General features: G+C 35.8%; 1 protein-coding gene across 1 annotated transcript; it reads right to left on the reverse strand.

Moving 5' to 3' along the window:
* Nucleotides 1-3,558: 3,558 nt before the first annotated feature.
* Nucleotides 3,559-11,294, reverse strand: CUNH14orf28 (chromosome unknown C14orf28 homolog). Its single transcript, XM_015491244.2, has 4 exons — nt 10,612-11,294; nt 8,988-9,077; nt 7,361-7,495; nt 3,559-5,712 (listed from the first exon to the last, which is right to left on the reverse strand). Exons 1-4 carry the CDS (start codon nt 11,163-11,165, stop codon nt 5,529-5,531), a joined length of 963 nt encoding a protein of 320 aa, XP_015346730.2. The 5' UTR covers nt 11,166-11,294; the 3' UTR covers nt 3,559-5,528.
* Between the last annotated feature and the right edge of the window lie 1,931 nt (nt 11,295-13,225).

Here is a 13,225-nt window from a genome sequence, read left to right on the forward strand (position 1 = left end):
TAGGCATTTTCCACTGATCAGAGAAATGTGTCTCAAAAAGTTTTAGAGCCAGATTTTGAAATTATCTACATCTAGATCTGTATTCATGGTGGTGTCTTAGTCTCTTCAGAGTGCTCTAACAAAATACCATATAACCTGGGTGGCTTGTAAGCAGCATACATTTATTCATCACAGTTCTGGAGGCTGGTAAGTCCAAGGTAGGACAGATTTGATGTAAGGACTCTTTTTTCTGGCCCACGGACGGAAACTTTTTCTATGTCTTCAACATGGTGGAAGTGATGTGGGATCTCTTTGAGTTGCATGCTCTCTGTTCCTGTACCCCTCCACGTGTGTGTGTGTGTGTGTGTGTGTGTGTGTGGCGGGGGGTACTGGGGATTGAACCCAGACCCAGAGGCAATCTACCCTGAGCTACATCCCCAGCCCTTTTATTTATTTCAGACAGAGTCTTGCTAAATTGTTGAGAGTCTCCCTCAACTGCTGAGGCCAGCCACAAATTTATAATCCTACCGTCTCAGACTCCCAGTTTGCTGGGATTACAGGCACACATCATCTCACCTGGCTTGGATCTCTTTGATAAGGACATTAATCTCATGGGGGGAGTGTTCTCATGGACTAATCACCTTAAAAAAGCCCACCTTCTAATACCATCACCTTGGGTGCAAAAATTCCAGCTATGAATTTGGAGGCAGGAAGACTTAACCACTCAGACTATAGCAGGAGCATAGAACAGTATCTGGTGGACAAATGAGTTCCAGCAGGAATAAGATGGGCTATTTCATGATCATTTGCTATTTAAAGAAACTAAGCCATTCACTTTTACATTTTTCTTTTGCTTTGTTTTTGCTGCTTTAAACTCATTCATGTATTTACTATTTTCTATTTTTAAATAATTTGTTCTGTGAGCTTAATTGCTACGGAAATATCAGCAGTAATTTTCAGCCATTGAATTTGAAATACTTGCATAGAATTTAGTTCATTTTCTGCAGCAGTACTACTTAGCTACTAATTTAATTTCTTGATAAACTATTGGAGAAATCAATAATGATGGCCAATATTTTCTTGTTGCTTACTATGGATCAGGTACTAATTGCTATACATAATCATTAAATTTTCATCACAACCTTATGACACATATTCTATTCTTATCTCTATTTTACACCGAAGAACAGAGAGGTTACATAATAGGTCCAAGATCACACACCCAGTGACTGAGCCTGGACTTGAACCTCGAAATCTGTCTTAAGTGTCCAGTCATTTCACTGCCATATTCTTGCTTTTCCTTAACAGCATGAAAGCAGTAATCAAGAGTTGACAAAAACTGAGGTAATCCAGTGGCTACACAATCACATATCAGGATTCACTGAGAAAGTTTGCAATTCCAAATCTTTTTCCTAGGTGGAAAGGTTAAACCTGAATCAGGTGATTTCCTAAAGCTCACCAAAGACAGGAATTTCTAAGGTTTCTCAAAAGAAGAGGAGAAGAAAGAGGGCAGGGCTTTTGAAACCATGAGAGTTGGGAGGAAATAGGTGAAGAAACCCCAGGAGTCACTTTACAAATATTTCAGCTGGGGAATTGTTGGCAGAGAGAACACCATCAACTTTATCAAAGGCATCACGACTGTGTGTTTCCCCCCAGTTATGGGTGTGTGTAGTGGCACTGAACAGAACAAAAAATTGGATTTGTTTCACTCAGATGATAGACTGGAATGGCCAAACTATTCAGGTGTGGTTCTCTTTCTGGGTCCCTCACTTGCTGCAGCAAGGAGCGTCTGCCACCTAGTGTTCATAAAAAATACTGCAAGAATTGGTAATCAACTGTTTCTCCATGAGTCCAGCTGACACCTCTTTCACCTGTTAAAGGTTGTCTATCCCAAGTGATTCTCACTTCTTCTGTCAGAAACAGGAAAAGAATGAGATTATTAACTATGTGGATTACTTTAGCTATAATAAACTTTAAAGTTGAAGCCTTCATTCAAGTTTGGTTCACTTCCCTTTTTCCACCACTTCTGGACAATGAAGTTGAAAGAAGTTGAAATGTTTGGAATGCTTCTCTAAGGTTAATCTCATGGACTGGCCTTTATGTATTTATTTTTATTGGTACTGAGGATTGAACCCAACGCCTTGCATGTGCTAGGCAAGTGCTCTACTGCTGAGCCCTAATCGCAGTCCTATGGACTGGCCTTTATAATTAAACAAGTTTCTTAGGGGTAGGTGGTGTGTCCTTAACTGCCTGTTTTACTATCCATCTAAATTCAAACTCTGGCATCTTGGATACTATTAAAACTGGAGTTTGAGATGAAAACACTTTTTCCACTTTTGCCAGTGGGTAGGATCTGCATAAGTTGCTGGAATCTGCAGCTGAGAAAGTCTGTTCTAGAGTTAGCAGCTGATCATAGCAGAGGAATGTCTGCTGGTATCAACTCGCAGCCAGCAAAACTGAATTCTTCACTATGGCTAAGCTTAGTGGTCATTTTACATAAACTGCTTACTCTTTCTGCCTACTTATAGTGCCTTACAGTTTTTCTTTGAAATAGTTATGTCATTAAGCAACTGAGTTATAAATGGTTCGTATACTTAACATGTACAGCTTTTGTGCCACAAATTATCTGCTTATATAACTTGCTCATAATATAAGAAAGAGAGTATGGGATACCCTCTTACTTATGCCTTCACCAGTGTTATCACTAGTTTCTCTTTGTTATTCATTGTATCAAATCTAATCATAGTACTTCAGATACAAAACAAATGAAGTAATTTATGGCAAAATGCTACTTTCAAGGATAAATATAAGTAAGACTATTTGCATGAGTTGGAGAAAAAATAGTTTCTTTGCTGAAGAGAAACAAGTTGGGTGATTCCTTCTTAAATTTGTTTTAATTATTCTTTATACCAAGTTTGGCCAAGGTTCTTCTTGTTTGCTTTTTTCTCTGTACTGGGGATTGCACACAGAGACACTTTACCAATGAGCTACATTTCCAATTCTTTCTTTAGATTTTGAGACGAGGTCTTACTAAAATTGCTTTGTTTGACCTTTGTGATCCTCCTGCCTCAGCCTTACCTATAGCTAGATTACAGGTGTGTGTGTCATGATACGTGGTAGTGGCCAAGATTTTAAAATTATTTTTACTTTCCCATAAATATAGTAGCAGTTTGTGGTATTTTGATTAAAAGCATATGTTGATTATTCATATCTTTTGCTCTCTTTTTCCAAGGGATTATTCTAATTTTTCTAAGGTGTTTTAGAGTTATAAAAATGTTTTATACCTTCACCTTCACATTTTGTAAACAGACTAGTTTAAGCTGCCCATACTGTTCATTCTTTTTGACCCCTTTTCCATTTACTGTTTGGTCAGGAGGGATAATTTCTTTTCTACCAACCAGATCCTACCATTAACAATAAACTACCTGATTCTCCTTAAATCCCAACCATCTAGGGTCAAGAAGATATATTTAATTCCCATTCCACATTAAATGCACCAGTGATATGAGCTACTGCCTAAATATTTATTAAAACTCTTAAATTAAAAAGTTAATAAGAGAGAACCTGGGAGACTTCCTCTACATGAAAGAGGTAGAAAAAAGACATGTTTTTTATTAGCATGTTCAAGGCAGTCAAGATTTTAACAAACATTTTAATCCTCACAACAACCCTGTGAGGTAGGCAAGTCATTGTTTTATAATAAAGAAATATTCTAAATAAAGTGCAATTCCTAAAAGAATAAATCTACATTAGAAATAATTGTCATTAATAATTTGTAATTATACCATTTATGTATAGTCTAATATTTGCTTATGTATATTTTGATTCATGCAATAATGTGTTACCAGGTAAGTTTACTGTAAATCAAATCTTATAACACTTGGGGGACTGTTTAAACCTGGGGTAATTTTTTTTTGGTAAAATGAATCATTTTTTAATCTTATGTTAAAAAAGCAATTTTTATAGTATTCAAAGTGAGGCATTCTCAGCAACTTTCCACCCATATTTATCCATTCATAAGTTATCTCAACTTGGCACCAAGGCAATGTTTATTGAATGAAACTTTAGCAATTTGGTATATGGCAGTGAACTGCTATCATATAAAAGTCTTTGAATAAATTGCACCTAATCTCAACCCAAAACCTAAAGCAGACTATTTACTGAAGTGTAAACATTATAATTATGGTGATGATTTTCAAAAAATATTTTTTTTGACTTTGCTTTTTTGCCTTAAATTACAACAGGAAGAACAATCAGTATTCTTTCAATGAAACATGATATTTAGTTAACTATAGAATTTTAATGATTTATACTGCAAATCAAAACCTCATGCTATCAATTATTATTTACAAGGGAGCCAACAGATATGGCTTTAAAAATTAAAGTTTTGGGGCTGGGGATGTGGCTCAAGCAGTAGCGCGCTCGCCTGGCATGCGTGCGGCCTGGGTTCGATCCTCAGCACCACATACAAAACAAAGATGTTGTATCCGCCGAAAACTAAAAAATAAATATGAAAATTCTCTCATTCTCTCTCTCTCTTTAAAAAAAAAAATAAAGTTTTTTTTTTTTTTTTTTTTCTGTGCCAATATAAAACATAACTAGGAAAACAAGTACAGGCTGGGATGTAGCACTTGCTTAGCATGAGAGGCCTGGGTTCAGTCCCCAACACTGCCAAAAAAAAAAAAAAGAATAAATATTCCCCAGGTACCCATTTTCCTTTTAAATATATATTTAAAGTACATATCTATTGTTAGTCCAACACTAGTAAACATCCAGTTACATAATAGTTTTTATAATTGTCTTATTTGCAAAATAATTTTTATTGGAGAATTTCTATTATATTTAATCATGACATAATTTATTTATAATGACTTTAATTAGGGTTGGATCCATTGGTAGATTTAGAATATTTTAGCAAGTAGTTAACTGTAATTTGCCATTATAAAAAAATTTAGGCCCAGGGGAAAAAAAAAAACTCTTACGTAAAAAATTTTTTAAAATTGCTGTAGGGAAATTATGCAAAGCAATGGATAAAATAAACTAAGCTATCTGTAAGTTATACATTCGAACTAAACCCAATAGTGCACTTTGAATTATAGTGAGGTAGGGCAAAGAAATATGGTCAGATATATCTTAAACTTTTGAATTGTATAAACTAAAATACTGACTTTTACTCAGCTTTTACTTGGATAACTAAAAAGAAAAATTTAGAATTCAAATGACAAAGCATTTTCTTGAATTTAAGTAGTATGAAAACCTTTGAAATACATACAAATGAAAAATACAAAGGCCACAAGATATATATTTTATTTCAACATAAAATATGATTGTATAAAAATAACCCAGGAAATATAAAAAAGAAATACAAACATTTTTGCATAGATCTTCATTATAAAACATTTACCTGGGTTAAACACTGGAAAATACACCTCTGAAACTAGTATAGTTGAACTATTTCCTTGGATACCAAGTATACACAAAATAAAAGCCCTTCATCTAGGGGAGCATGGGCAGGCGGGAAAACAATTTAATTTAGCATCAGTCTATATTTATTTCTCTGTTGCTCGAATATAAACCAATGATGACAAGAGGAGAAACTCTGGGGGTTTATTTAACAAAATTAAATTCACATTTCTGAGGCCATCATAGTGCATCCAATGTCCATCAATTTGGAAAGCTGCAGAATAATGGTGTTCTTCTTTATTAAATAATGTGGCACCTTCCAACAAATACCTGTAAATTAAATAATAAAGTATAGTTGGAAAATCATAATACTTTGTTTTTAAGAAAAATATTCCTTAAATTCTTAATTAAGAAATAAAAACAAGATTGTTTTTAAAAAGGCATATGATATGTTAAGGGCGTCTGAGTGGCAGGCCACTCCCCTTGTGCTAGGCGTGTAAGTGCAGGCAGGCTGCTTTCCCCATAGGCCTGAGGCCATGTGTTGCAGTCCCTGCACTTGCTCCATGGCCCACTCCTCAATTGGTCAATGCAAGGATGGTTAGCAGAAATTGCCTGTAATCTGCTTAGCTACTGCCTGAGTAGATATACATGGTAACTGCGCAATAAATAAAATCAGACCTGCTTCCTGCTTGGTCTCCGTAAGATCTTGATTAGCCACTCCACAGCCATGCTCTCTTCTACCCTGTTCCGTGGACCTCCTCGCTGGACGAGAGAGCCCATGCAGCTATCCATATAAATCATGTACTATAATTGGTGATTTCAAGTAAAATATTTAAAAACCTTGATATAATTTAAGAATTAACAGACTAACTCACAACTGTGCTGTTCTATTAAAACAGTAGAGAACACACAAGAAAACTTTTGAAGGCAAAAGTTAATAAGTACCCTCTATTTCCTGATTTGTATACAGATGATTTTATTTATAAGAAGAAGTAACAATTTATGTTTAAATGATGACTTCCTGAATACAACTCAACACTAATTTGACTTGAAATACCAAAGAAAGCCAGGGTTTACTATGTGCTTATTAAGTGTCAGGCACTACCCTAAACACAGAATATGCTGCCTTATCAAATTCTTCCAATAATGGCACCAGGAAAACACTGTCATCTCTATTTTATAGATAAGAAAACTTACGTGTACACTGGTTAAATAATTGGCCAAAGCTTATATAGCTTGTAAAAAAAATGGGGTAGGCCTGGCATGGTGGTACAGGCCTGTAATTCCAGGACTTAGGAAACTGAAGGAGGAGGATCCAAAGTTCTAGGCCACCTTGGCAATTTATTGAGACCTGGTATCAAAATAAAATTTAAAAAAGGGGCTAAGGATATTCAGTGTTAGAGCACCCTTGGGTTCAATCCCCACCTGTTCCATAATCCAAGTTTCTAATCCTTGTGGCCACTGCTAGTGACTAATTTCCTGTAAATTTATTTTATTTAACTGGGAATTGAAGCTAGGAGGCCTTTATTACTGAGCTACAACCCCAGTCCTTTTAATTTCTTTTTTAAATTTTGGGACAGGATATCTCACTAAGTTGCCAAGGCTGGTTTTGAAGTTGCAATCCTGTCTCAGCCTCCCGATTCACTGGGATTACAGGTAATCGGCTAGCTCCCTATAGTAGATTCTTTTATTTTTTTAGTATTGGACATTGAACCCAGGGCAGCTTTACCATTGAGATACATCTCCAGCTTTTTTTTTTTTTTTTTTTGAGTCAGAGTATACTTAAGTTGCTGAGGCTGGCCTTGAACTTGTGATCTTACTGCCTCAGCCTCCTGAGACCTTGGGATTATAGGCATGGCCACTGTACCTGGCTCCAATAATATCTTTTTAATGGCTAGTCAAAATCATAAAAGACCAGAATAAACAAAAAGACTTATTTTTTACTGTTTTTGTCAAGCAAGCAAACCAAATCACCTACTTGTGATCAGATAAATCCAAATAATAGGGTACATATGCCAGATCTTCAGATTTCCAATGTTGCATATTTAAGACAACAAAAGGGGGTGCGCCATGGCAGAAAACTCGCTGGGAAAATTCTCTTAAGCCACCACACCTGAAGTGGAAAATGAGAATCAACATTATTATCTGAGTTGTCTTTATGACTTTAATTTTATAGAAAGTATAATCATCTATTATAGGTATGGGCAATGATATGGTTATATTTTACCTCATATATTCCTAGAAGTTTACTGGCTACATTTTCTACACTAGAAGTAATACTATTAAAACTCCTGGAGGGCTGGGGTTGTGGCTCAGTGGTACAGTGCTTCCCTAACATGCGTGAGGCATTAGGTTCAATCCTCAGCACCATATAAAATAAAATAAAGGTATTGTATTTACCTATGACTAAAAAATATGTTAAAAAAAAACAAAAAAGAAACTCCTGGAAAAGCGAGCCATTTCTTTCCAAGGTTATAAAAGCACTGTGTCTCCTGAACTGTTATAAAAGTCTTTATTGGGGCTGGGATGTGGCTCAAGCGGTAGCGCGCTCGCCTGGCATGCGTGCGGCCCGGGTTCGATCCTCAGCACCACATACAAACAAAGATGTTGTGTCTGCCAAATACTAAAAAATAAATATTAAAAAATTAAAAAAAAAAAGTCTTTATTGTAAGATATATTTTTCTATTTATATGGTTTCAAATAATGACTCTAATTGCTTTCTTTTTCCATTTAAGATCTTCTATTGCATTAAACAAGTTCTCTTTTCTTAGTATTATTAGGTATTTAAACAAAAGGATCAGAATACAATAAAGATAATTATACAGTAAAATCTCGATTAACCGGAATGTTGGGGCGGGGGGGGGAGAGTCTGGTTAACAAACATTAGTGACTACACCAAGTTAGCCAGAAAATCATTTGTTTTAGAATTATGTGTTGAAACATGTTAGTTCACATTTTGGACTTAATAGGAACAAGTTACTGAATGTATTTGTATCTTCCCTTCTTTGGTGATTAGTAATAAAATAATTCTTCCAAATACTAATTTTCATTGTTCAATAATGTAGACATAGAAATTGCTAAGAGACTGGGTTGAGTAGGTTCTGTCCCTGGACTTTTTTTTTTTTTAAACTAAGTTCAATTTTTTCGTTGCCATTTACCTCTTTATCCTAAAGGAGGAATGCAGAAAAAAATCCAGTTAATTGAGGGTCCCGATTAGCTGGGTTCCGGTTAACCAAGGTTTTATTGTACCTACTCAGCAATGGGGAAAAAAAGAAAAGGCATTTGCTTTGTATTCATCAATTAGCTGTAGTACTATATTTTATATAGTGATATTTGATAATGAAAACACAACATAAGATGGCATAGTAAACTAGGTCTGTTAAGAAGATTCAAAAAGGTTTAGGCTTCCTAAATACTTATGAGATGCTATTTCATCATATATTAACTTCAAACAGCACATTAATCCAGGAAAGGTTTTCCTCTGATATATTTCAAAATAGATATCACTGTATCAGTAATATAGGGAAACAGATAAAGTATATTTCAGAAAAATGTTATCTTAACTATAGAAAAACTTTCATCTTAAATGTCTATCATATACTCACCCACGCTCTTCACACAGTTCAATCTTAGAACAGAATAACTCATCCACAGCCAGTCGTATCAAGTTTCCATGTGGAATTTCTTGAGGAGGACTATAATAATTGTAAAATTCATGTAAGAACTGCTTCAACATTTTATAGGCCAATACATTATTAGGATAACAAATTCTACAGGTTGATCCATTATTAGCAGAACCAAGTATACCAAGCATAATCTGTTATCCATTTTTGTATTTCTTGCAGAAACCAGTTGAACTCAACTCAATAAATATTCATCCATAAAGGTTTTTTTTTTTTTTTTTTTCTTTCCTACCAGGAATTGAACTGTGCTTAGCCAGTGAGCCACATCCCTAGCCCTATTTTGTATTTTATTTAGACTCGAGGTCTCACTGAATTGCTTAGCTCCTTGCTTTTGCTGAGGCTGGCTTTGAACTCTCAATCTTCCTGCTTCAGCCTCCTGAGCTGCTGGCATTATAGGTGTGTGCCATCCCACTCCCAGATAATGCATAAAGTTCTCTAAGAAACAAAGTTTTCTGTAAACCAGTCTTGAAATACTCAGTTGTTGCTACTCTAATTAACAAAACCAAATAAACAATGTCCTCCCGCCCCTAAAATCAGAGGCAATATGCTCTAGTGAGTAAAAACTAGGGCCCAGAGTCAGGAGAGCAGCTGATAATTTACCTGACTAGATGCAAATCACAAACATTCTTGGTCTCAGTTACCTGATCTGTTAATAAAATTTTTCCTATATTCTTCAAAGTTGTTTTAAATGCGAGATTTTAAAAAATAGAAGCTTAAACAGCTTATAATGATGAACATATTTTATTGAGAGAAGTATAAAATATTAGTATCACTGTACAATTACATTTCATTATATTTTTACAAGATTTACAGATAAAAAATACTGGTTTTTAAAAACCATTTTTTTTTCCTTTTTCAGTGCTAGGGATCTAACCTAGCCCTGCCCATGTGAGACAAGTACTCTACCAACTGAGCTACATCCCCAGACCCACTAGTTTTTAAAAAACAAGATAAATTTATGAAACACTTTTTAGCCCATTATGATGTAAAGTAAGAACATAAGGCTGCTTTTCTGAACCACAGGGCCAAATATCCTTTCTGACAACAACATGCTTGGGTCTGTTTCTCTTCCATGGGCAATTATTCCTTTTTCAGCTCATGTTCCCTGGGGGATTTAATGTTTCCCAGCATTCCACTAGGGCTTGCCAGTTTGGCCTCCCTCTCTGTCATTTACCAGCTTGGATGTCTGCCCTCTCTGAAAGCCAAAAACACTGTGCTGCTCCTAGCACGTTTCCCAGTCTGTATAAAAGCTCCTCACATCCACATCCTTCCCAGGTATTAGATGCCAAATTTGGGTTTTCTGTCTATAATTATGTCCTGGCCTTAACATAAGATTAAAAAAAAAAATTCTCTTGTTCATCTGGAACTAGCCTTTCTGACAGATCCATCTGAAAAGTGAAACATTCCAAAACAGGAAAGTGCCCTTTAATCCATTAGTTTGCTATTGAAAGGTTACACATACATACACACACACACACACACACACACACACACATAATATTGATTTAAAAACAAAAGCCATGAAACAGACATTACAGCAACTTACTTTATATTAATTGTGCGCTGCTGATCTTCCTGTACTCGAGTTGGGCATCGCCAGTTGGAACAGTAACTCTCTTGAATGGTAGACATGAGATTTTCGAGATTTTTTGTAAAGTTATCATGCTCATTCCCAAACAAATCAATTATTAATGAAGCTTTATGAACTTCAGATTTGTATTGCTGTTTTTCCATTTTGTCCCAAATCCAAAGTAGCTTCACAGTTGTAAAACTGTAGGTGTCCATTAAATAAAGAAAACAGTCTATAAACTCTCTACCAAAATGAAGAGAGAGTTCCCTAGGAAAATTTTCATTTTCATTAAGAATGACATATAATAACATCAAGAATCCATCTATGGTGCAGGTATTTTTCAGTCTTATTTCAACATAGAGTGGTGTACAGGATACTGCTTTGCGGCCAGCTTTGATAGTAAAAACACCTCCCCAAGGAAGAACAGGCCTCCAAAATGATCGATCTTGGTTATAATTATTTTTAATTGATGCTTTGATCTCTTCAAACAGTGTCTTCATCCTGCATTTGAAAAGTTTAAAACAGAACATGTAAATGCATGTACAGTTTTAGGGGCAATATTTATGATCTCCATAAAGACCATTTAAGAAGGCAGAACTTTTTTTTTGAGGTACAGAATAGCCATCTGATAGGCATATATATATTAATTATATTGCAGATTTTATCTGTATAGGAAAACCCTATAATAAAAATATCCTAAATGAAAATAAACTAAATTTGTTTAGACATATTCCTAAAGTAAACCTCCTCTTTCTTTTAAAATTGAAGCTGTGCTTCCATTTCCTTATATTTGTGGTTCCCCTTAAGAAACTGATATAGTGGAATCCTTAGTTTGGGGGTATAGGATAAGAGCCACTTAGTGTTCTTTATATTAATCATACTACACATTTTATCTGCAGTATTAAAAAACCTGTGTATAGCACCTGTTGATATAGACAAAGACTAATTCTGGCATTTAACTTCCCCTTACCTTAAGGATAGCTAAATACTTTCTTTTCAAAGCCACTGACACTATATTTTGATAAACATGTTTGTATCCTAGGTATGTTACATAAAGCCAAAATTTTTTTTTCGAAGTTCCTATTAAAATAGTATTGGAAAAAGTTACTTCATTTTACTTGGGACAAATAGATGTATAAACTGAAAACATATTGTTTTCTAACTTTTACAGAAAAGTGTATTTTTATGAAAAAAAGGAAGCATCCGAAGCATAAGAACAGGGAAGGAAGTGACTGAAGTCGGTGTCTTATACTGACTATCTTTTTCAACTGTTTCATTTTCCCAAGCACAACATGAGCCCAATACCCAATAATACTGCAGACCTGTGGGTTTTGTGTGAAAAAATTAAGTTCAAATCTATTTCACAATACTAGCCAACTAAAAATTCGGTTCTACAATATATTAGATAAAACACATGCAGTGTTTTCCATCTGAAGCAAGATATTGTGGACTCTAAAATATTCAACACTATATTTAGTTTGAAGTGTAAATGTTTATATATAGTCTGCTAACATGGCGGCGGAGGTCAACCACTTAGAAATAAGAGGGTGTGGCAAATCTAAACTTTAGGAAAACACACTCATTTCTTAATAGAAGCTAACTTTCGTTTTCAGAGATTTTTAAAAACCATAAACATTTAAATATTTTAAAAATTAAAATACACTTTTTCATGATTTGAGCTATATCTTTTGAATTTTAAAGAACCCTGTAGCAGGTTTAAGATTGCTTAATAAGCTTGAGTTCAGATTCCTAATACTGCATTGGAAAGGATGATTTAATCTAGTATGTTTGCAAATTATCTCTTAAACATGACCAAATAAAGGTAACTGTAGCTCTTCAAAGCAATAGTTATAATCTGAGAAAATTAAACCACAGTGCTACACATGGCATGAACCTAACTTTAGCAAGGGAAGACTGGAAGAACTAATGGACACTGAACCTAGTTTAAGCATTAATTTGGTGATATGCTCAAAAGTAGACTGCAATAAAAATAGGGAAAAGAAAAAAAAAACAGATGGAGAGATGGCTGCAGACAACTTTACTTTAAATTGCCTTAAGTTTTGCCACATCGTTGAAAAGGTTGTTCCGTTAGGCAATGTATTAGAAACACTGGAGGACGTACTTTCCTGCCTCAACAGGGCCTCCAGTTGAATAAATCTGGAAAACCCTCCTAACCTCCATTTCCTTGGCAAAACACCACCTTTTCTTTCCAGTCATTCCCAAGAGTGGCAATTTGTACCCCAAGTTGGCAGAAAGGATCAGACTACCTGCCCTAGGCACTGAATGCCATACCTCCAAATAATTCAGAAGTCCTAGAGTCCCCCCTCGAATAAGCGCCCCCGAAATACTCCTCTGAAAGAACGAGCACGCGCTCCTCTTGGAAGCGCTGCGGGACAGGGACCTGCGGCGCGCGCTACGGACACCCCTTTCCAGCTCTCTCCTCTGGCCACGCCCACCCGGCTGCGCTCCCTGGAGGCCTGGCACGGAGGGCTGGCTCCGCACCGAGGGCGAGTCCCGGAACCTGGAGCGAGTGAGACTGCTGGGCGCTCCTGCCTCCATCCGGGCAGTGCCCCCGCCGAGAGCCTGGGAC

Source organism: Marmota marmota, unplaced genomic scaffold, assembly GCF_001458135.2.
Source record: "Marmota marmota marmota unplaced genomic scaffold, marMar, whole genome shotgun sequence".
Classification (NCBI taxonomy): Eukaryota; Metazoa; Chordata; class Mammalia; order Rodentia; family Sciuridae; genus Marmota; species Marmota marmota.